The sequence below is a fragment of the Spermophilus citellus genome (assembly GCF_964194105.1).
Source record: "Spermophilus citellus genome assembly, chromosome: 4".
NCBI classification, from domain to species: Eukaryota; Metazoa; Chordata; class Mammalia; order Rodentia; family Sciuridae; genus Spermophilus; species Spermophilus citellus.
The window spans coordinates 138,057,722-138,080,958 of NC_138185.1; the positions used below are offsets into that span (position 1 = coordinate 138,057,722).

Here is a 23,237-nt window from a genome sequence, read left to right on the forward strand (position 1 = left end):
ACTCATTTTAATTTGTTTGTCCTTCTGAGCATTCACTTCTTTAAGAAAAGTTATAGTGGGGCTGGGGATGTGGCTCAAGCGGTAGCGCGCTTGCCTGGCATGCGTGCGGCCCGGGTTCGATCCTCAGCACCACATACCAACAAAGATGTTGTGTCCGCCGAGAACTAAAAAAAAAAAAAAAAAAAAAAAAAAGTTATAGTATTCTCCTGTAACCAAAGAAAGAAAGAAAGAAAGAAAGAAAGAAAGAAAGAAAGAAAAGAAAATTTAGAAAAGACTAAACAAAGGAACAAACATATCCTCCCTTTAGAATGCAAGCTTATCTAAAGTACTAGTCCTTGACACCTGGGTATTAGTTAAGTCTGCAGGTTTCCTCTGTGTCAGGAAGGAGCTGAATCAGCAGAGGGTCATGTGATGATAAACATGGCTTCCTAAGAAACTGCCTCTGGGGAACAGGCAGGGTAGACTAAGCTTGATAAATTTGCCTTCATAAGCACACAGGCCAGGCTGATAGCAGCTCACATTCAGACATACCCGGACATAAAGGGGCACTGAACATATTAGGTCCTTAGGTAGCCAACTCCCAATTCATCAACCACCTGAGACTTGCCCTTGTGGTGCCAAGCTCTGAGCAGGAAGCCCTGTCAGCCAGGGGCCCTGCTCTTGTTGGAACTGATTATAGCTGCCTGGGGGCCCAGAGTGGAGTTTGTACCAAGAAGGTGGGATGCAGAGGGCTCTCAGGTGGGTGACTCAGGTGTTCAAGAGCTCCCCAAAGGGCACCCCTTGTGTCCCCTCACTTCTCAGGATCCAAGTTCCCTTCTTTCCTCCTCCTGGGGAATGGCAGCCTCTGGATTCTGCCTGTCTATAGTTTATGATACTGTGGGCCTCAGCAGCTACAGAAAGTGAAACTGGGGCACAGCTCTGGAGTGCCACTTACTGGCAGTAAGGAGCCAGGAGACTGGCATTCCCAGCACCAAAGGCCTGTTGATCTTTGACCTTCACCACTCCCAGGGCCCTTGGCTCTCCTCTCTTCTGCCTTCCCGCTGGCCTCTCCCTCTATTCTGTCTCCTCATTTCCCTCTGTGCTCTTGGTCTGACTGGCAGTTTTTCTCAGCTCCTTGCCCAGGTCGGTCCTTCCATGCTGTCTTCAAGCCATGCTTCCTGTACATCTCCCAACCCAGACAAGGAGAACCCAAGTAAGAAGGTCCAGTGGACTTCTGAGAAAAGGAGGAGGACATCATCCTCAGACACAGACCCCTCTAGGATATCCAGGTCCAGGAGACCCAGCCGACTGACAGTGAAATACGACCGGGTGCAGCTCCAGCGCTGGTTGGATATGGAGCAATGGGTGGATGCTCAGGTTCAGGAGCTCTTCCAGGTGAGTAGCACTGGGGAGGACTGAGGAGATAGGGAACCTGGGCCCTGGCCAGGGGACTGAGAGAGCCTGCTCAGAGACCTGGAGAAGAGCTGGAGGGCTGATATGAGATGGTCCAATGGAGAGAGAAATTTTCCTGCAGATAGATGAGAAAAGGTCTTGGCTGTCCCTCTAACACTCATTGCGATCTGGTGTGATTTGGTGCGATCTGGTGTGATCTTCCTAATCTATAAAATGGGTCTTCAATACCTGTTATATTTCTTTGGAACTATTTTTTGAGGCTCAAATGACATATTCAGAGGGAAAATCCTTGGCTAGAATATTTTATTTTTTGTCCTAATTTATTCTTATCCTCAACACACATATGTTTAGTTCTACACTATCTAGATAACACTGTAACTATCAGCCACATGTAGCTGTTAATTTTAAATTAATTAAAATTAAATAAAGTAAAAAATTCAGGTCCCCATTCACACTAGCCACATTGTAAGTGCTAACTAGTTCCTTGTACCATACTGTCCGCACAGATGCAGAATATCTGCATCCTCTTTTTTTTTGGGGGGGGAGGGTTGGACTCAGGGACACTTGACCACTGAGCTACATTCCCAGCCCTATTTTGTATTTTATTTAGAGACAGGGTGTCACTGGGTTGCTTAGTGCCTTGATTTTGCTGAGGCTGGCTTTAAACTCTTAATCCTCCTGCCTCAGCCTCCCGAGCCATGCCCTGGCTATATCTATACCCTCCTAGAATAGACAGAACTGCATTAGAAAATGAGAGTAGCCAGGGGTGGGCGCCAATACCATGACCCCATCTCCCTTTGAACCTGACTCTGATTCCTCTCAATCCCACCCTGGGTAAAGGATGGGTCTAACCCCCAGCACTGGAAGTAGTCGGTCCTTTCTTTTTTCCTTCCTTTCTTTCCTTCCTTCCCTTTCTTCCTTCCCTTCCTCCCCTCCCCTTCCTTCCTTCCTTCCCTCAGGGATACTTAACCACTGAGCTAGTGAGAAAGGGTCTCACTAAGTTGTAAGGCTGGCCTTGAACTTGCAATCTTTCTGCCTCAGGCTCTTGAGTGGCTGGGATTGGAAGGTGTGTGCTACTGCACCTGGCTGTGTCACTTTCTTACTCAGAAATCTTAGCTCCAAATCTGAGTCCCAGAACAGTAACAGCTGCTGCTTCAACAGAATAATATTTGAGCACTTAACTATGTTCTGGGCACAATGGCCAAGCATGCGTTATTTCATTTAATCCTCCTCACAGCTCCATTAGGTTGGCACTCTTTTATAGCTGAGAGAATGGAGGCTTAGAGATGTTGAGTAACTTGTCCAAGGTCACAACACTGGAAAGGACCAGGAGTTGAAACCAGATCTCTGGTTGCAGAACTTGGACACACCTGAAATACTTAAATACACACACACACACACACACACACACACACCAATGTCCCAGCACCACTACAACTGAATTTAAATCTACTAAAGTGTTGTCTATACTCTGGGCAGTTTTCAAAAGCAACACAATTGCTTCTAATGTATGGCTGGGCTGAGAATCATGAGAGAACTGGAGAACCAGGAGTCCTGCTTGTCCATAGGATGTGATGCTTGTTTCTCCTCCTTGATTCAGGCCCTATCTTTTCTTTTGGGGGCAGTAGCCACCTGTGAGTTTTGAATGGGTAAGGGCTGTCAGTGATCCTACTGCTGGGGTGGGGAAGAGTGATGAATGGGGTTCAGTCAGTCTTGAAGCTCACAGGCTCAAGGATCAGTTTGGTCCAGGTGTTGACCATGAACCCTGAAGCATCCTGAGCCCACTCATGATGGGGATATGCCCTAGAACTATAAGCTGGAGAAGCAAATTTTTTTTGGCTTGTTGCTCTGACCTTGCAGGGCCCCTCCGTACCCTTCACTACTTTCAGAACTCTCCACTGGCTCAATTTCAATTTCAGGTTGTTTATTGTGCACTTGCAAGAAAAGTCTCATATTTCAGACACCTCAGGCAAATTCTGTCAGGCAGCAGAGAAAGACAGTAGCCAAAGAACCTTGCTTTGCAGGATGAAGGTGGAGGAGGAGGAATCTACCCAATTATGAGCCCATAACATTAGAAAACAGTACATGTGGGAGGACCACTCCCAGGCAATGACCGGAATAAAATGCTTGGCCTGTGGTTACCATGGCAATTGTCCAAAGGTGCCAGGTGGCAGTTCTTCTCCCAATCCTTGTTCTTTTCAGCAGGAAGCAACTAAGTGCCTGGGGAAGCCCCAGGTGGCTGGACATCTTGGCCAGAGGTTAAGGCAACACAGGCTCCAGATTCACCCTGCTCCAGTTCTGCTTTCATAGAGCCCCTTGCCACCTGCCAAGGTGTAGGGATGAGTCACTTGTTTATTTTAGTGCAACTCAACTTTCCTTTGTTGGAGGGCCCTACCTCTCCCTGGGTGTACAGCCTGGTGGGGTCTTCAGAGGAACCAAGTCTGGAGATACAAACAGAACCAGGACCCTGGAGCTCCTGTTGTCCAGAGCTAGAGTGTGGATTCGGCTTCTGGGCAGGGACTTAAACACACACACATTTTTCCTATTTTAAGGAGACCCTTGCTCAACAACATGCCCTCCTTCTTTTTTTTTTAAATTTTTAGTTGTAGATAGATGTAATACCTTTATTTTATTTATTTATTTTATGTGCTGAGGATCCAACCCAGTGCTTCACATGTGCTAGGCAAGCACTCTACACCCCAGTCCCATGCCTTCCTCTATTTATGATCCCCTGCTTCCTATCTCCACATAGCCAAATGTCTTAAAAAATTCATCTGCACTCACAGCCTTTGCTTACTATTTATTTTTTTGGGGGGTGGGGTGGGGTACTGGGCCCTCTACCACTGAGCTATACCCGCCAGCCCTTTTTGTTTTTTATTTTGAGGCAGGTTCTCACTAAGTTGCTGAGACTGTTTTTGAGCTTGCAATCCTTCTGCTTTAACCTCCCAGATCTCTGGGATTACTGGCTTGTGCCACTTTTTCTGACTTCTTTTATTTTTTTTCCCTTCCCATCACCATTCAATCCACTGAAATCTCCCATAACTTGTTAAGATCTCTTGTGGTTATCATTAATCACTGCTTTGGGGCTAAATCTAATGTACATATCAGTAGGGGACACTGGTGATCACCCCAGGGTTCTGAAATATTCTTTCCACTGAATGTGGTTGTACACAACAGTAATCCTAGCCATTAGCGGCTGAGGCAGGATGATTGCAAGTTCTAGGCCAAGTTCAGCAATTTTGTAAAGCCCTCAGCAACTTAAAAAAACCTTGTCTCAAAATAAAAAATAAAATAAAGAGCTGGGGATGTAGCTCAGTAGTTTCCTATAGATTTTATCATATATTTTTCTCCCTGGTGGCAGGTGTCATTTTGATAACAGTCATTTTGATGTGGTGACATTTTTCACTAACCTATTATATCTTCAACTTCAAAAAAAATATTGCAAATAATGTGTGAAGCAAACATTTATTAGCTCATTTAAGCCTGATTCAATTACTGTGCTCCATGGTGTAGAGATGAATGGTAGAGCATATGCTTAGCAAGCACAAGGCCATGGATTAAATCCCTACCAAAAAAAAAAAAAAATAGACTTGCAGGAAAGAACACCAAACTCTTATGATCCCTTATTATCAACACTAGACTGAAATGGCAATCATATTCAATATATGTATATATGTACATTATATATCAATATGTGTTTGTTGAATAAGCAATGTAATAATGGTTTGAGGGACAAGACTCCAGATTTTTTATAGAGGCAAAGTTTTAACCTTTATAGCTTATCTTTATTATTCTTTCTCTTCCCTTCTTTCCTCTCTGTTTCTTTTTCTGGGCAAGCACTATATCTCTGAGGTATGCTCCAGCCTCACTAATGATTATTGATGACACCAGACATTGTAAATTTTACACTGACGTAAGTGGATTCTTAAAAATCTTCCTTTAAGGGGCTGGGGATGTGGCTCAAGCGGTAGCGCGCTCGCCTGGTGTGCGTGCGGCCCGGGTTCGATCTCAGCACCACATACAAACAAAGATGTTGTGTCCGCCGAGAACTAAGAAAAAATAAATAAATATTAAAATTCTCTCTCTCTCTCACTCTCTCTTTAAAAAAAAATCTTCCTTTAAGGTGTGTGCAGGGCTCATGCCTGTAATCCCAGCCATTTAGGAGGCTGAAGCAGGAGGATCATTAGTTCAAGACCAGTTTAGGCAATTTATTGAGATACAGTCTCAAAATAAAAAAGAAAAGGGGCTGGGGATGTAGCTCAGTGGTAGAATGCCCCTGGGGTTTAATCCCTAGTATTAAAAAACAAACAAAACAAAATAAAAAACAGTTATTTGTGATTCGATTTGATTCATCAGAGGCTTGTTTTTAAGCTCTATTAGAGCTGGTCTAAAAGTAACCTTTAGGGCTGGGACTGTAGCTCAGTTGCAGAGCACTTGCCTAGCATGCGTGAGATACTGGATTCAATCCTCAGCACCCTATAAAAATAAACAAATAAAAATAAAGGCATTCTGTCCATCTACAACTACAAAAAAAAAAAAGAGTAACCTTTAGTCCAGGGAATAACTTAACCCCTCCCCCTAGTAAAGCATGATTCTTTTGAGGTCTCTACTGAATTCTTGCATGATCAAGAATAACTCTTCAGGGCTGGGGATGTGGCTCAAGCGGTAGCGCGCTCGCCTGGCATGCGTGCGGCCCGGGTTCGATCCTCAGCACCACATACAAACAAAGATGTTGTGTCTGCCGAAAACTAAAAAATAGATATTAAAAAAATTCTCTCTCTCTCCTCTGTCACTCTCTCTTTAAAAAAAAAAAAAAAGAATAACTCTTCAGGGACTGGGGTTGTGGCTCAGTGGTAGAGCTCTTGCCTCACATATGTGAGGCACTGTGTTCAATCCTCAGCACCACATAAAAAATAAATAGGATAAAGGTATTGTGTGCATCTACAACTAAAATAATAATTAAAAAAACTGTCCACCCTGGTGGTTGGAATTTGATTTGTCTTCCAGTCCTACCTGAAGTCTGTTCACCTTTGTGTTTTCGGTGCCTCATAGTATCTGGTTTTGTAAAATTTTACTCAGTGAATGTGCATCTTCTTGTTCAACACACTGTAGAGAACCCTCATGCAATTTCTGGAGGTCTCTTTCTGTGTAACTTATTCCTCTCCAGAACTTTGTCCAGCAACTTCTAGCCACTTCAACCTGCCTCTACTCTGATCTCTGTCACATCAATTTAGCAAGACCACTGGGCTCTCCTTGGGATCTTTCTCTCTGTTCCATGGTCTTTCCAGGAAGAAATATGGAACAATTACAGAATTTACTTCTTTTTTCCCTTTCTTTCTGGGATTATAGTCCCAAGCTATCTGTTGTCTGATGTCTGAAAATATTGTTAATATATTTGTCTAGTTTTCTAGTTATTTATGTTGAGAAAAAATCAGGTCCCTGCCATTCCATCCTGACTGTTAGCATAAACATCTGGTTAACTCTTAGCCTTTGGATCTCGGATCAGAGGTCACTTCCTGAACCCCAGGGTTGGCTGGGTTGTCTTCCCATGTGCTATCTCCTCAGGGTGCTTATCTTATGTATTTCTCTCATCTTATGTATTTCTCTCATCTTTATCCTTTAGGAGACAATAAGTTTTGTGTGTGTGTGTGTGTGTGTGTGTGTGCGTGTGTGTGTGTGTGTGTGTGTGTGTGTGTTGCTGGGGATTGAACCCAGGGCCTTGTGCATGCGAGGCCCTTTTTATATTTTATTTAGTGATAGGGTTTCTAAGTTGCTTAGCGCCTTGCTAAGTTGCTGAGGCTAGCTTTGAATTTGTGATCCTTCTGCTTCAGTCTCCTGAGCGGCTGGGATTACGTACATGCGTCACCATGCCCAGCATTATAAGCTTTTTAAGGACAGTATCATGTCTGTCTATTTTGCTAATATGACCCCAGCAATCATCATAATGCTTAGTACGTGTCATGCACTCAATAAATAGGCATAAAATGGATGAATGAATGAATGCTGAATAATATGAGCTAGAGAACAAAGAAGCAAAGGAGGAAAGTCTAGAACCCAGGTGAAAGGGCTAACTTAGGCACTATTTATTTTTAAAAAGGTATGGAAGGACCAGAAGAGTTAACAGTGGTTACCTGTTGGCAGTGGGAAGAGTGAGAAGGTAGGTGAGGTTCTTTTCCTTTTGCTGTCTTTTCTTTCTTTTATCTATCTTATTTATTTAATTAATTTATAAAATTGGCTTTATTGAATTATAATTGATAGCATAAAATGTGCCCTTTTGAAGTATACATTTAGATGAACCACCATAACAGATAAGGAACATCTCTACCTTCCAAAAAGTTCTCCAAATAGCACTTACCTTTAAGCAAATTAAATAACTAATTGCTTATCATACCTGGGTTCCCCATGCTCCCTGGGTACTGAGGATTGAACCCAGGGCCTCAAGCACACAACCTAGGCAAGTGTTCTTACCTTAAACTATATCCCTAGCCCTTCATGCCTGTTTTTACTATGATTCATTGACTGCCATTTATCTATAGGCTCTTTGAAAGCAGTATCTTTTTTTTTTTTTTTGGTACCAGGGAATGAACCCGGGAGTACTTAATCACTGAGTTACATCCTCAGCCCTTTTTATTTATTTTGAGACAGGGTGTTGCTAAGTTGCTAAGGCAGGCCTTGAATTTGAGATCCTCCTGCCTCAGCCTCCTGAATGGATGAGGTTATAGGTGTGTGCCACCAGGCCCAGTTTATCTTTGCTTTATGTTCACTGATGTGCCTAAGTTCACGATGCCAAGTAAACAGTAGCCATTGGACAGATACTTGAATAGTTAAATTCCAAAGGATTAAATAATCAAATGGAAAAGGTAAAATGTTCAAACCTCTAAAAAATGTAAAGGTGATTAGAAAGTATTTATCCAAGTCTGATAAATACTTGCTAAGAACTTTCGAAGCAGAAAGGAAGGGAGGAAGGAAGGGAGGAACCAATACTGGAAAATTCCATTAGATTCAATCATATAAACAAATCCAACTATTATCCTAACTGTCTCCACTGTTACTCATTAAACATAAAATATATTTATTTCCATCATATGTGAAGTACTAGGGTTAATCTAAATTCAATAACTTAAAAAAGAAAAACTATTTCAATTAGTAAGAAAAAATGACTGAGCATGGTCACACATATCTGTAATCCCTGCTACTTGGGAGGATGAAACAGGAGGTTCACAAGTTTGTGCCAGTCTCAGTAACTTAGTAAGGCCCTCAGCAACTTAATGAGACTCTATCTCAAAATTTAAAAAGGGCTGAGAATGTAACTCAGTGGTAAAGTGCCCTTGGGTTAAATCCCTAGGACAAAACAAACAAAATTTTTAAAATGTCTGAGGATATAGCTAAGGGATAAGGAACCCCCCAAAAAGAAAAAATAAAAAGAAGAAAAAAATAAGCAAGAAATAAAACAAAAGAACCCCATACAGACATGGATACGGTCGCTGTTCCTCTAGGGACCATTGGGGGTTCCCAAGACTCCTTCAGGGGTTCCATGATTATTCTCATAACAATACTATAAGATGTTGTTTGCCTTTTTCACTATGTTGAGATTTGCACTGATGATGCAAAAGTATTGCTGGCCCTTAGCGTGAATCAGAAAAATAATACTGGGCTGTGGGTGTAGCTCAGTAGTAGAGTGCATACTACTCATGTGGAAAGCACCATGTTCACTCCCCAGCAGCAACAACAAAAAGTATTATGAGTTTGTATAAGTAATCATGTTCTTTACCACCATGTCATTTTTCACTTAAGAAAGTCCTTGATGGCCAGGCATTGAGGTTCATGTCTGTAATCCCATTGACTGAGGAGGCTGAAGCAGGAGGATTGCAGGTTCAAGGCTAGCTTTGGCAACTTAGTGAGACTGTGTCTCAAAAAATAAAAAGGGCTGGGGATTTGGGGATGTGGCTCAGTGGTTAAGCACCCTTGGGTTCAATCACAATACAAAAAAAGGGAGGAGGAGAAGGAAGAGGGGGAGGGTGAAGGGGAGGGGGAGAGGGAGGGAGAGGGGGTAGGGGGAGGGGGAGGGGGAGGGGGAGGGGGAGGAGGAAAAAGAAAAGAAGAAAAAGTTCTTGATAAAATAGTAAAAAATTAATTTTATTAAATATTGACTCATGTCTTTTTTGTTTGTTTGTTTGTTTGGTACTGGGGATTGAACCCAGGGGTGCTTAACCACTGAATCACATCCCCAGCCCTTTTTTGTATTGTGTTTAGAAACAGGGTATTGCTAAGTTGCTGAGGCTGGCTTTGAACTCCTGATCCTCCTGCCTCAGCCTCCTGAGCTGCTGGGATTACAGGTGTGTGACACTGTACCTGGCTTGTTTTGCTTTTTGGGTTTTTAATTTTTTTTTTTTTAGATTTGATGGACCTTTATTTTTTTTTATTTACATGTGGTGCTGAGAATTGAACGCAGTGTCTCACACGTGCTAGGCAGGCGCTGTACCACTGAGCCACAACCCAGCCCCTTGTTTTGCTTTTATTAGTGCGTTATAGTCATACATAATAGTTGGCTTCATTTTGACATAATCATACATGCATGGAATTTAATTTACTCCATTTCAGTTCCTGGTTCCCCGCTTTCCACTCCTCCTCCTCCTTATTCTCCTTTTACTCTACTGCTCTACCATTTATTTATTTATTTATTGTACTTGGGATGGACCCAGAGGTACTTTTACCACTGAGCTACATCCCCAATTACATTTATGCATGTATGTATGTATGTATGTTATGTATTTGTACTGGGAATTGAACCCAAGGGTGCTTAACCACTGAGGAACACCCCAGCCCCCCTTTTTTGCATAGATCTGATTTGGTATGATCTTTTCTTTTTTTAAAAAAATTATTTATTGATTGATTTTACAGTATAATGCATTTTGACATAGTGCATACAAATGGAGCACAACTTCTCATTCCTCTGGCTGTACATGGTGCAGAGTCACTCCAATAGTGTAATCATACATGTATTTAGGGTAATAATGTCAGTGTCATTCTACTGTCCTTCCCATCCCCACAGTCCCACCCCTCCCCTCACTCCCTTCTATACAAACCAGAGTTCTTTCATTCTTCCCTATCCCCCTGCCCCACTATGGATCTGCTTATCAAAGAAAACATTCAGCTTTTGTTTTGGGGGGAATTGCCCAGGCTTTTTAAAATATTTTATTTAGAGACAGGGTCTTACTAAGTTGGTTAGGGCCTCACTAAGTTGTTGAGGCTGGCTTTGAACTTGCAGTACTCCTGCCATAGCCTCCCGAGCTGCTAGGTTTATTTTTTATTGGGGCAGGGTTTTTCTGAGTTGGTTAGAACCTCACTAAATTGCTGAGGCTGGCCTCAAACTTTCGAATCCTGCCTCAGCCTCCTGAGCCCCTGGGATTACAGGCATGCACCACCATACCTAGCTATTTATTTAATTTTAAATTGGTGCTTTATAGAATACATAAAAGTGGAATTCACTGTGGTATATTTACATATGCACATAGCATAATTTTGTCAAATTCATTCTTAATTTCCTCCCCTTTCCTATCCCTCCTCCTTCCCACTCATTTTTTTTTTTGTCAATGGACTTTATTTTGTTTATTTATATGTGGTACTAAGAATCAAACCCAGTGACTCACACATGCTAGGCAAACACTCTTCCACTGAGCCACAATCCCAGCCCTGTCTCCTCAATCTTGAGCTTATGTCTTCTTTGCTGAGTGCAGTGGCATATACCTGTAACCCCAGAAGCTCAGGAGGCTGAGGCAGAGAATGACAAGTTCAAAGCCAGCCTCAGCAACTTAGTGAGGTCCTAATCAATTTAGTGAGACCATGTATCAAAATTAAACAAGAACAACAACACAAACAACAACAACAACAAACCGGGGAGGCTGGGCATGTGGCTCAGTGGTTAAGTCCCCCTGGGCTCAATCTCCAGAACCAAAAAAAAAAAAAAAAAGACTCAATCCTTAGAACAGTTTTAGGTTAAAAGCAAAATTGAGTGAAAGGTACAGAGTTCATATATGCCCTGTCCCTACACATGAACAGCCTCTCTACTCTCAATGTCCAGCCTCAGAGATGGTACATTTGTTACAGTTGATGAACTTACACTGACCTCATTACCATCCAAAAATCATAATTTACTTTAGGGTTCACTCTTAGTATTGTACATTCTATGGATTTGGCCAAAAATGTATAATGACATATATTCACCAATATCATATCCTACTCAACAGTTTCACTGCTCTAAGAATCCTTTGTGTTCTGCCTCCTCCTTTCCTCCTCCAAACCCTGGCAACTATTGATCTACTGTCTCCATAGATCAGCCTGTTTCAAAATGTCATTCGTTATAGTTGAAATCATACTGTATATAACCTTTTAAAAACATTTATATTGGTGAATTATAATTATACATAATAGTGGAATTCATTATGTCATATTCATACATGTACATTTGGTCAATCTTATTCCCTAGTACCTTCTTCTTCAGAATATAGCCTTTTAAAATTGACTTCTTTAGGGCTGGGGAAGTAGCTCAGTGGTAAAGTGTAACTTGGCATGCACCAAGGCCCTGAGTTCAATCCCCAGCACTGCAAAAAAGGAAAAAGAAAAAAAATAATTATTTAACTTAGCAATATACATTTGAGGTTCTTCCATGTTTTTTCAGGGGTTGATGCTCATTTTGTTTTTATACTGAAAAATATTTCATTGGATGTTCCAAATCTTATGCATTTACCTACTGAAGACCATCATATTTGTGTCCAAATTTTGGCAAATATGAATAAAACTATAATAAACATCTCTTTGTAGGTTTTTGGTTTGTTGTTTTCTTGAGACACAGTCTTGCTGTTGTTATGTTGTCCAGGCTGCCCCAGAACCTGTGATCCCTTGCCTCAACCTTCACTTGCTACAGCATCCAGCTGTGTACAAGTTTTTTTTTTTTTTTTATTACAACCCCCACCTTCACCTGCATTGGGTATTGAGCCCAATGCCACTGAGCTGCATTCCCCAGCCATTTTTATTTTATTTTTACTTGTTAAATTTTTGGTCCTATGGATTGAACCCAGGGGTACTTTACCACTGAGCTATATTCCCCAGTCCTTCTAATTTTAAATTTCAAGATAGGGTCTTATTAAGTTGCTGAGGCTGGCTTTGAATTTGTGATCCTCCTGCCTCAGCCTTCCAAGTAACTGGATTACTGAGCCTGTGTGAATGTTTTTGTATGGATGTGTTTCCATCTCATTGGGTAAATACCAAGGATTGTGTGGCAAGAGTGCATTTAATTTTGTAAGAAACTGCCAAACTTGGGGCTGGGGTTATAGTTCAGTGGTAGAGTGTACGCCTAGCATATGTAAGGCATTAGGTTTTATCCTTAGCACCACATAAAATAAATAAATGAAATAAAGTTAAAAAAAAACTGCCAAACTGTCTTGTAGTGAGCCTATACCATTTTGTATTCCCATCAACAATGAGTAAGAGTTCTTGTTGCTGCACACCCTCACCAGCATTTGGTGTTGGTAAGGCTTTAGATATTTTGCCATTCTAATAGATGCATAGTGCTCTCATTATTTTAATTTGCAATTCCTTAATGACATATGAAGTTGAACATATCCATTCATGTGCTTATTTGTTGTCTGTATAGTTTCTTTGGTGACATATCCATTCAGCCATGTCCCGTCCCTGCCCGCCCCCCCATACTGGGGACTGAACTCAAGCACTTAACCACTGAGGCATATCCTGAGCCCTTTTTATTTTGAAACAGGGTGTCAATAAGTTGCTGAGGCTGGCCTCAAACTTGCAATCCTCCTGTCTCAGTCTTCCAAGTCACTGGGATTGCAGGTGTGTGGCATCTTTGGCCCATTTTTAAATTGCATTGTTTGTCTTCTTACTTTTGAGGTCTCCCCCCCCCCCCCGCCCAGTACTAGGGATTGAACTCAGGGGCACTGAGTTCTTTGTGCATTTGGGATAACAGTGTTTTATCAGATATTTCTTTTGCAAATCTTTTCTCTCAATCTGTAACTTGCTTTCTGGTTCTCTTAAGATTTTTAAATTTTTAACTTTGTATTAATTTTTTCAACAACTATAACTTTTGTATACATATATGTAAATATACATATATTTATATTTAGTTGTTGATGGACCTTTATTTTTTATTTATTTATATGCAGTGCTGAGAATCGAACCCAGTGCCTCACACATACTAGGCAAGCGTTCTACCACTGTGTTACCCCAGCTCTCAGCAACTATAACTATAAAAGAAATATTTTTATTGAGGTAGGTTTCACATAATTCACCCACTTAAAAGTGTGCAATTCAACAGTTTTCGGTATCTTAAAAGATTATTAACCATTACTACAGTCTAATTGTAGAACGTTATTTCTCCCCAAGAAAGACCATAAGCACAGTAGTCACACCCCATTCCCTTCCACTACCATTTCCAGCTCAAGGCAACCACTAATCTACCTCAGTCTCTGTAGATTTGCTTATTCTAGATATTTCATATACATTGAGTCATTGACAATATGTGGCCTTTGTAAGTGGCTTCTTTGACTAACAGGTTTTCAAGGTTAATCCATGTTTAGCATAAACTGTTCCTTCCTTCCTGTTTATTGCTGTGTAGTATTATCTGTCTATGCAAGATTTCATTTTTTTCATTTCATCAGTTGAGGGACACTTGGGTTGTTTTCATTTTTTGACTATTAATGAATAATGCTACTAATGAACATCCATGTGCAATTTTTTTTTTTTTGGTACCGGGAATTGAACTCAGCGGCACTTGACCATGGAGCCACATCCCCAGCCCTATTTTGTATCTAATTTAGAATCAGGGTCTCACTGAGTTGCTTAGCACCTCACCATTGCTGAGGCTGGCTTTGAATTTGCGATCCTCCTGTCTCAGCCTCCCAAGCCACTGGGATTACAAGCGTGCACCACTATGCCCGGCTCATGCCCAAGTTTTTGTGAGACCTGTTTTCATGTCTCTTGGGGGCAGACCTTGGAATGGAATTTCTTGGTCCAATTATAACTCTATATTTATCATTTTAAGGAACTGCCCAACTGTTTTCCGAATTAATTGTACCAAGTTACATTTCTACCAACAATGTATATAAACTTGGCATTAAGTATAGACAGTTTTTAAAGAACCCTAACACTGTTTCAAATAGAACATAGTAGGTATTAAGTAAATATTTGTTGAATGGAAAATGGGTATTCTGTGAGTAAGGTGAGGCTAAATGTAGGAAGTCAGAGATGAGGTTGGAGATGGGTGAGTTCCTGAAAGTAACTTTCTCTCCAGAACTAGCTGACCAGGCCCATCTGAGCACTGTTTTCTTCCCAAATAGGATCAACCAGTCCCTTCTGAGCCTGAGATTGACCTGGAGGCTCTCATGGAACTATCCACAGAGGAGCAGAAGACTCAGTTGGAGGTAGGATGAGACTGGGCCCAGAGGTTGGGGGCCAAAAGCTGGTTTGAGACCAAGGTGGACCCAGGAACCCTGAGTCTGCTTTCTTGGGCTGAGTGGGGAGAACGACTTCAGAGGGGAGAATTATTATTGGGAGATTGAGTGGGACTCACAGGAATGTACTTTGGCTCATGGATTCACTCTCTGCTCTCTTCTACTCAGGCCATTCTCCAAAACTGCCCCCGCCCCACAGAGGTATGGGATATTCTGCTGGTCTAGGGGCAAGAGGGGGATGGGGGTGCAGGGTGGTTGTGGGGAGGTCACTAATGAAGAGGAATGTTTGAAAGGAAAGCTTGGTCCTGCATCCTTCTTTCCTTCCCTGGCTAAGGGAAGCTAGGATCACAGTCAGGGAGAGACTGGGGAGGGCAGTGTGGTGCGTGGGTGTGATTTCATGCCTTAATCTTACTCTTCTTTCTCCTTCAGCCTTTTATCTCTGAGCTTCTCAGTCAACTCAAGAAACTCCGAAGACTCAGCCGGCCTCAGAAATAAACCTGGAGGGATTACCTTAGCAGCTTCAGTACCCTGGACCCTGGCTGAAAGGAATACAGTTCCTTGAGACACAGACAAGGAATATAAAGGACAGGGAGGGACATTGGTACACCCTAGGTTATGTGCAGTCGCAGCTAGGCTGTCTGGGAGCCACTCATTGCTGTTGTCCAGTGCTTTCCATGTCAGCCAAGTGGATAAAATCTTTAGCAGCCCCAGCTAAATGGAGTGTGGAGCATATTTGTGCAGAGGGACCAGGGGAAGGAAAGGGTGAAGTGATTCATTCAAAGACCAATATCCTAAGTCATTAGGCTGTACCTACATACCTGATCCATCCATCCATCCTCCAAATGGGTCTTAAAAACTCAAAGAAAGTCAACAGCTTTGCTTTGGTGAAATCACAATCTAATAAAGCTTGGAGGCCAAGCTGAGGGCAGATGGCTAAGACACATAGTGTCCTGGCATTACAAGGGAGCTCAAATGTCAAAGATTAATTTTGAATCTAGAGAGGAGGTAACAGGAAAACTTAGCTGGATCTGGGGGTATCAGAGAAAGCTCACCCCTCTTCTACTCACAGCTGATGGGGGAGGCTTCAGGTGAGGGTCTTTTCTTGAGTTGATTCTAGTTGGGGGCAGGAAGAGAAAAAGTAGAGGCTATGCAGAACATAAAGAACATAGGTTGAGAGGCCAGGGGCAACTCAGGAGAAGTCATTAGAAAACAGATACTGGGTCTGAATGGCAGGCAGGTTGGGACAGGAGCCCTGGGAGGTGGGGTCCTTTGTAAGTAAGGCAGGTATGTATGCATTGTTCCTCCATACACTGTTTGAGTACTGAGAGAGACTGAGAAATTCAATACAGAGGGGCCTGGAAGTTCAGCCTAGAGCAGGAAACACAGTTTGGTTGAATGAATTTTCATGCTTTCTTCATGAGGCCACCAGGATGGGTGGGACTGTTCCTGCTGGGAGAAGATTACAGGATAGCTCATTTTTTTTTTTTTTTTTCCTTCCACAGAACTGTTCTTATAGTCTGCTCTGCTCTTGCCATCTCTCACAGGGCCTGGGCTCAGGGTCAACTAGGTTCTAGAGATAAGAGATGCTGAGGGTAGGGTAGCTCAGTGGCAGAGCATGTACTTAGCATGGGCAAAGACTAGGTTCAATCCTCAGCATTGCTAGAAAGAGAGAGATATGGGTAGATGCTGAGCCCAGTGAATACATATACTTTATTAGATCTACTATGTGCCAGGTAGGGGAACGGGCCCTGAAGCCAGGCTACAGGACTCACCCTTAGATTCAGTTTGGTCTTTCTAGAACATCATGCCTCTTACTTCTAGTCCAGGCTTCTTGGAGGAGGGACCCTACTTTTTCCCTTTGGCTTTTCCACTCATTGTTTCAAATGGAATCTTTCCTCTTTCCAGGGGACACTGAGGCTCAGGAAGGGGTGTATCCATCATCAATAGACTTGATCTGCTGTCTCATTGATGTCCTCAGGGCATCACTGCCAGCCTGCAGGATGTCTATAGGACCACCTTTCCAGGAGGGTCAGGGTTTCCTCAGTACTGTCCGCCAGTATATGGGGGACGGTAGGCTGATGTCTGGTGTTCTTTAAGCTCAAAGGCATCATGGCCCTCCCTGTGGAGCAAAGGGATGCAGATTAGGGATTGTAGGCAACCCTTGAGCCCTTCCACAGAACATTCTACCTGTACCCACCGGAAGCACCGGGCACAGTAGAGGTCTCCATCACAGCCAGCACATCGCAGGGTGGCATCCTCATTGCAGATGCAGCACCAGGGAAGTTCTTCTTCCTTAGCCTCTGGCCTGGGAGCCATGACTTGGGCCTTCAGGGACCAGAGAGGAATACAGGAAGTAAGATACATGATAGAAGCAATCAGCCAGATAGGAAGGAAGGCTATGGGCTTTTCTCACCTTAGGCTCTGTTCTGCAGGATGGGGCCTGGGGTCGGGAAGCTGGCTCCACAGGGATGTTAAAGCCACTTGCCTCATCCAAGGCAGCTTCTTCAGTGAGCTGTGAACAGGTGAAAGGATACTACTCCCTGCTCCAGGCCCTTCTCCCAGTATTTCTGTGCTGTAGCCTTGGCTTCTCAACTCTTCTTCCTTTACTTCTTGCCTATGGCTGCTGATTCCCCATCTCAGGGGGCTAAGGGGCAAATCTGGGTCACAGGGACACAAGGACCCAAACTTGAACAGGAGCTGCAGAATGGCTACCCCAGAATGGAGGCCAGGTGAATGGGGCCAAGCATCAATGAGGCAGAAACAGGACAGGGGTGGCTGGATGGGTAAGCCAGGCCTACCTGCTGCATGACTCTCTGGATGGCTGTCTCCTCATCCTCCTCATCATCACTGTCTGGGAGGCGGAGGTCCTGAAGGGTCACTTGAATGAGGGAGAGATAGAAATGGGAGGAAGAGTGAGGGTGAGAGATTTCACCTAAACCACTGTCCTCTTCTGGAAATGGTTTATTTCCTAGGGTTTGTTCCAGAGCTGAGGAGCCTCATTAGCTACCCTGTTCAGAACTTGTCCCTCCTTGTCCCAACCCTACAAGGCTGGACCATTAATGAAGCAGCCTTAAGGAGCAGGGCAGGAAAAGAAACCTCAGCACCTGAAAGGACTGAAGGTCCCCCTACCTCCTGATGGCTGCCACTGATTCCTCATCTACTGCTTTGCCCCAGTTCATTCCTCATGGCTCTGGGCAAGGCTCAACAGATCTCTGGGCATAGGGACCTCTAGCACCTGACTTAGCCCTGGGAAGGAGAGCTTGGCCTGAGTGCAGGGGAAGGCTGTGATCAACAGACACTAGTGAGCAGCTGACTCCAGCCTTTACCTTTGTCAGGGTCCTGTCCCCGCAGCACAGCCAGTCGCTTGGCAAGGGCCAGGATCCGTTCCTGCCTTGTATTCTCCTCCCGTAGCTCAACTGCTGCCTCAGCCAGCAGTCTGGTCTTCTCCTTCTCCAAGGACCAGCTGGCCTGCCCCTGGGAATTAGTGTGCTGGCTTCCTGTGCCACCCTGGTTGAGGTCATTCTGGAGAGAGGCAGCTGGAAGAAGTAATGGAGTCAGGGAAGAAGAGGCATTCTAAGATTTCTCCCCCATAAGTCACTGAGCCCATTTCTCAACTTTTTTAAAACTATACATTATCAGCTTTGTGCTCAGCCCTAGCACATGTGACTTATATTACCAATAAGATTAGTATTTCCTCCAATTTTTCAAATGTTAAAAATTAGCAATCTTGGACATATTTTTTCAACCACATCCATCCCCACCCCACTGATATGTATGGGCTGGATGTCCCATGGTTTCAGAATCACTGCCCTAAAGGATTAGGATATGAGGAGGCTAAAGTTCAGCCAGTTTCTGCCATTCAGGGCTGGAATTAGACTTCCCTGGGAGCAGCACACAGAAGGCACGACTGAAGCTGAGATTTTATATATCACTGGGTAGGAAGAACTTTACCAGAGTGGGTGTGGCTCTGACATGATCACCTTTAGCCTAATTTCAGAGCAAGAGGTTTGAAACCAGACAGCTTTGGGTACAAGGCCCATCCCTGCCACTTAAGAGCTATGTGGCCTTGGTCAAGTTCCTTAAGCTCACCATGCCTGAGTTTCCTCATTTATATATGGGCAATAATAGTACATACCTCAAAATTATTGAGGTTGGTCCATGAAATTGTGTCTGTAAGCAAGGTTTCTCAGTCTTAGTTCTATTGACACACTGGACCAGATAATTCTTTGTTGTGGTAGAGAGGCTAACCTATGCATTGCAGGATGTGGCTTATGGCATCCTGGGCTTCTACCCACCAGATGCCAATAATATCCCCCAAGTTGTGATAACCAAAAAGTCTTTAGACATTTTCAAAAGTACCCTGGAGGGTAAAATCATCCATGGTTGAGAACTATTTCTCTGAAGCTTTCAGAAAACACTGTCCAAAAGAATTTTCTATGATGAAAGAAACAGTGTATATTATGTCCCTTATCTATCCCGTAAGGTAGTAGCCATGAGCTCATGTGGGTATTGAACACTTGAAATACGGCTGGTAACACTAAGCAAATGAACTTTAAATTATATTTAATTTTGAATAGCCTCTTCTTTCATATCATCATCATTATAGAGAACACTCACTACACTCAATGAACACTTATATTATGAGCCAGGTACGGTCCCAAGAACTATTGAATTATCTGATTTGCTCCTCCTGACTTCCCTGTAAGGTAGGTTTTTACCATACATACCTCCATTTTACATATGATGAGAGTGAGATTTAGGTCAAATAACTTGCCCAAGATCACACAATTAGTATGTGGTAGAAATGGGGATCACTGTCTGATTCTAAAGCCCATGCACTTAAACACTAGGCCTACACTAGCTCCCTTTGGAGTAAATACTCAATAAATGATAGTTCTTATGATGTTGGTCATTCTTTACTTTATATTCATCTCCAGAGAGTGGATAGCAGAGCCTCTCCCATTTGGGGGAAGAGATGGGGCATGTTCCTGGAGGAGCCAAGTAGAGGGGTTACCTGGACCTTCTTGTTCCCAGCTCTCATCAATAGCCACCTCAGCTGCCAGCTGTGTTAGCAGATCTTGTGTCTGCTGATCCTGTGTCCTGGTGTCTGCTGTCAGATGTTCCTGCCCAGAGGAGGGAACCTCAGTGGGGAGTGGGAGTAAGGTAAAAGCCACATAAAGCCTAGAAGTATCCTGGGTCAGGGGTGGATGCTGAGGAGTTCTCAAAGACCAGGCAAAGGTTTGTCTTAATCAAGTAGGTATGGCAGTCCCCAACAGGACTGTGTCCACTTTTTTCTGACCCACTCAATCTTGCTGCTTGTCCCTTGTTCCTTGGCCTGGCAGCAGGCCTGAGGCTCAGGAGGTAGGGGTGGGAGGCTTTACCAATTCCTGTAAAGTATATGATCATACATGTATCTGAGCTTCTTCTGGATCCTTTCCCTAGGAATCCCTTCCCTCCCAAGCCTTAGCACTCACCAGTCTATGGGTGTGAGAAGGCAGAACCCTGCCCTGAAGGGCAGCAAGCCGAGTCTCCATCTCCTGGACAGAAGGGATAGAACCCTGGGTTTCATCCTTCAGTGCAGCCAGCCGTGCCTCTATCTCTGCCTGTGAGGGTATTGACTCTGCAATTGGCATAGGGGGAGCCAGGTAAGGGCCAGAGGAACCTCAATCTCAGAATCTCTAGACTGTCCTTTTGGCTACCCTGTCTGCCTCCACTCACTTGGCTTGTTCTCCTGACGGAGTCGTGCTAGGCGCTCAGCAATGACTTGGTCTTGTTGGGTCAGTGCCTGGCTCCTGGAAGTGCTGGGTTTTTGCTTGGTTTCCAAGGCTGCCACACGTCTAGCACGATAAGAGATAGAGGTGCTTGAAGGCAGAAGTGAGGACTGAAGGCACCCATTCACTGATTCCCATTCAAATTATTTCTAGGCATCTAGGGAGTCCTGCAGTAGGAAATTTTCTATGGCTCTTGCTGCTGTCACCCTGCAGCCCAGACCTGCTTACCAAATAGAGGGTCTGGTTGAGAGGGCAAGTTCTGCCAAGTGCTCGTACTGGGGAGATGGTGATAAGCTACTTTCTGAGCTCAAGAGGGTGTCCAGGGCTGGGCATGGCGGCACTAGCCAGGTGTGGTGGTGCATGCCTGTTATCCCAGCAGCTTGGGAACTGAGACTGGAGGATTGAGAGTTCAAAGCCAGCCTAAGTGACTTAGTGAGGTAGTTAGCAACTCAGTGAGACCCTATTTCTAAATAAAATATAAAAAAGGGCCAAGGATGTGGCTCAGTGATTAAGCACCCCTGGGTTCTATCCTCAGTACCAAAAAAAAAAAAAAAAAAAAAATTAAAAAAAAAGTTTCAAGAGGGTATCCAGAAGCCTTCAAAGTGGGGATTCTCCTGACCCTGTACTTACTTGAACTAGAGACTAGGAGCAGAGTCCTACCTATGCTCCCTTGTCTTTTCCCTGTCCTCATTTTTTCCTTTAATACTTACTTTTTATAGTTCTGGGGCGGTGACCACTTGGAGACATTGGCAGGAGAACCTCTGTAGAGAAGAAATCTGGTATCAGAAGTCCTGCCATCCCAGTCAGTGTCCCCACCTCCACCCCAAACACTTCCTGGGCTGACCTCTGGCTATACAGCACAAGGTTGCAAGGGCTGTCCAGATGCTCACTGCTGTACTTGGTGGAGCCCTTATCCATACTAGCTTCTTACCTGGTCAGGACCTCGTGGCACTGCTTGCAGACTTTCTGTTGGGTGTTACCAGTCCGAGGTACTACTGCACTGAAGCTGAGGCAGCCGGAACAGAAGGCCCGGCCACAATTCTTACAGCCATACTACAAGAAATATGAAGCAGGAGGATCCACCTGTTATCTACCCCTATGGGCTCCTCCCTGGTACTCTGAGTATACAGAGAGAGGACAGAGAGATTGTGACCAGATATTAGGAGGAGGAAAAGGATTGAGGTCCCTAGGGCTTAGGGAGACTGGGACAGAGGGTAAAGCAATTCCTTGGTTTCCGGTCTCTTATCAAATCACATAAAGCTTCAAACAAAATTCCCATGCTTTCAACCACCTTCAACTGCATGCCATGGGGAGGGGTGTAGAAGGCAAACCCTGTGTTTCAGGTCACTGACTCTTTAACAAAGGAGAATCAGACAGTGCAGGGCTCATGCCTTCTCTGCTCTGGAATAGATAGAGGGAGGTTTAGCTCAGGATGGGATGATAACAATGCCCTCCATTTATTAAGTACTTACTGTGTGCCAGGCAGTAAGCTCAGTACTTAACAAAAGTTACATGATTTGCCCAAACCAAGGTCACCCCATGATAAAAAAGCAGAGCTCAAATTTGAACAGACTCTAAAATCCAGATTCTAAAAAACAGATTCTAAAATGTCCTGCCTCCCTGCATGCCATTAAATTATCACATCTGGTTCAGGCACAGAAAAGTAGTATTTTACCATGATAACCTGGTAGGTCTGTGTTGAGGACAAGAGGGCCTTTGACATGGTGGGCCCTGGGACGATAGGGGAGTGTGATCATCTAACTCAAGAAACAAGGGAACGGCAGGCTGCTGTATGGGGAAGGTTTCAAAGCAGAGAGAATAATGAGCAGGACAACTGTATTAAGCCGCGCGGGGGAGGAACCGAGTGGGAAGGCAACAGTTGGATGTTACACTTATGTTACAGAAAAGTGTAATTTCAAAAAATGACGTTAACAAGCTTTGGGGTGCTCTCACCTTCAGCACCTCACTGGAACCTCGCATCAACCCCGAAAGCGAGGGAGCGCTGGAAAGAACCCACAACACCGAATCTTTGGACCGTAAGTTTCATGCTTTTCCCTTCGCTTCGCGCCCTCCCTAACCCATTAGCCCTCTGGGAGAAGACTCGCCTCCTTCTTGAAGAGGGTGAACTTGACAGCACAGCCATAGCACCTACTCTCCATCGCGGCTCCAGGCGGTGCAGAAAACGGAGGATTGAAGTCAAGCCTTTCAGGACCAAGCCCCTAGGAAGCTCACCCACCCACGTCCTGCCCTACACGCCCACTTGCGCGATCCCGCCTCGGCCTTGGGTTGGGGGAATCCAGACTCACCGCCTGCGCCCGAGCGCGGCACAGGCGGGAGCGGGGGCTGCCGGGAGCCGTAGTTCATTTACGGCTGCGCGGTCCCTCAGAGTCAGTCAAGCCTGACCCGGAACACGACGATTCCCAGGGGGCTAAGCGGCACTAGGCCTGCTCGGAGCCCGCGGTCCCTGCACATGCTTGGGCTCTTGGGAATTGTAGTACGAGCACCGTCAAGGCTGGAACCATGGCGGTGACCAAGGAACTATTACATATGGACTTGTACGCGTTGCTGGGCATTGAGGAGAAGGCGGCAGACAAAGAGGTGAGAATGG

The 23,237-nt window shown here is 44.2% G+C and overlaps 3 protein-coding genes across 5 annotated transcripts in view; 2 read left to right on the forward strand and 1 right to left on the reverse strand.

The window, feature by feature from the left end:
• The first annotated feature begins 1,082 nt into the window (after positions 1-1,082).
• PPP1R14D (protein phosphatase 1 regulatory inhibitor subunit 14D) lies at positions 1,083-16,412 on the forward strand. Its single transcript, XM_081292995.1, has 5 exons — positions 1,083-1,374; positions 14,745-14,828; positions 15,027-15,059; positions 15,288-16,027; positions 16,065-16,412. Exons 1-4 carry the CDS (start codon positions 1,135-1,137, stop codon positions 15,351-15,353), a joined length of 423 nt encoding a protein of 140 aa, XP_081149121.1. The 5' UTR covers positions 1,083-1,134; the 3' UTR covers positions 15,354-16,027; positions 16,065-16,412.
• Positions 16,413-16,549: 137 nt separating this feature from the next.
• ZFYVE19 (zinc finger FYVE-type containing 19) lies at positions 16,550-22,964 on the reverse strand. 2 transcript variants are annotated; one of them, XM_081292990.1, is made up of 12 exons: positions 22,735-22,964; positions 22,583-22,631; positions 21,561-21,682; positions 21,340-21,390; positions 20,577-20,695; positions 20,333-20,478; positions 19,873-19,981; positions 18,185-18,394; positions 17,657-17,736; positions 17,272-17,370; positions 17,056-17,183; positions 16,550-16,977 (listed from the first exon to the last, which is right to left on the reverse strand). In XM_081292990.1, exons 1-12 carry the CDS (start codon positions 22,770-22,772, stop codon positions 16,899-16,901), a joined length of 1,230 nt encoding a protein of 409 aa, XP_081149116.1. In that variant the 5' UTR covers positions 22,773-22,964; the 3' UTR covers positions 16,550-16,898. The 2 variants fall into 2 exon arrangements, with proteins under 2 accessions (XP_081149116.1, XP_081149117.1); XM_081292991.1 differs by lacking the exon at positions 22,583-22,631.
• Positions 22,965-23,071: 107 nt separating this feature from the next.
• Positions 23,072-23,237, forward strand: part of DNAJC17 (DnaJ heat shock protein family (Hsp40) member C17) — a 37,137-nt gene continuing 36,971 nt past the window's right edge. The window contains exon 1 of one of the 2 annotated variants that reach the window (XM_081292993.1): positions 23,072-23,227. In XM_081292993.1, coding sequence (XP_081149119.1) covers positions 23,150-23,227 — 78 coding nt within the window. In that variant the 5' untranslated portion in view covers positions 23,072-23,149. The remainder of the gene's footprint in view (positions 23,228-23,237) is intronic. The other variant, XM_081292992.1, reaches the window with a different exon arrangement.

Bases quoted from the DNA above. Each gene is read 5' to 3' on its own strand.
- PPP1R14D (XM_081292995.1), top strand. From the start codon at position 1,135: ATGCTGTCTTCAAGCCATGCTTCCTGTACATCTCCCAACCCAGACAAG. The intron at 1,375-14,744 runs GTGAGTAGCACT...CTTCCCAAATAG, and splicing joins AGGTTCAGGAGCTCTTCCAG to GATCAACCAGTCCCTTCTGA. The intron at 15,060-15,287 runs GTATGGGATATT...TTTCTCCTTCAG, and splicing joins ACTGCCCCCGCCCCACAGAG to CCTTTTATCTCTGAGCTTCT.
- ZFYVE19 (XM_081292990.1), bottom strand. From the start codon at position 22,772: ATGGCTGTGCTGTCAAGTTCACCCTCTTCAAGAAGGAG. The intron at 21,683-22,582 runs GTGAGAGCACCC...TATTTCTTGTAG, and splicing joins GTTCCAGTGAGGTGCTGAAG to TATGGCTGTAAGAATTGTGG. The intron at 17,184-17,271 runs GTGAGAAAAGCC...TGGTCCCTGAAG, and splicing joins CCTGCAGAACAGAGCCTAAG to GCCCAAGTCATGGCTCCCAG.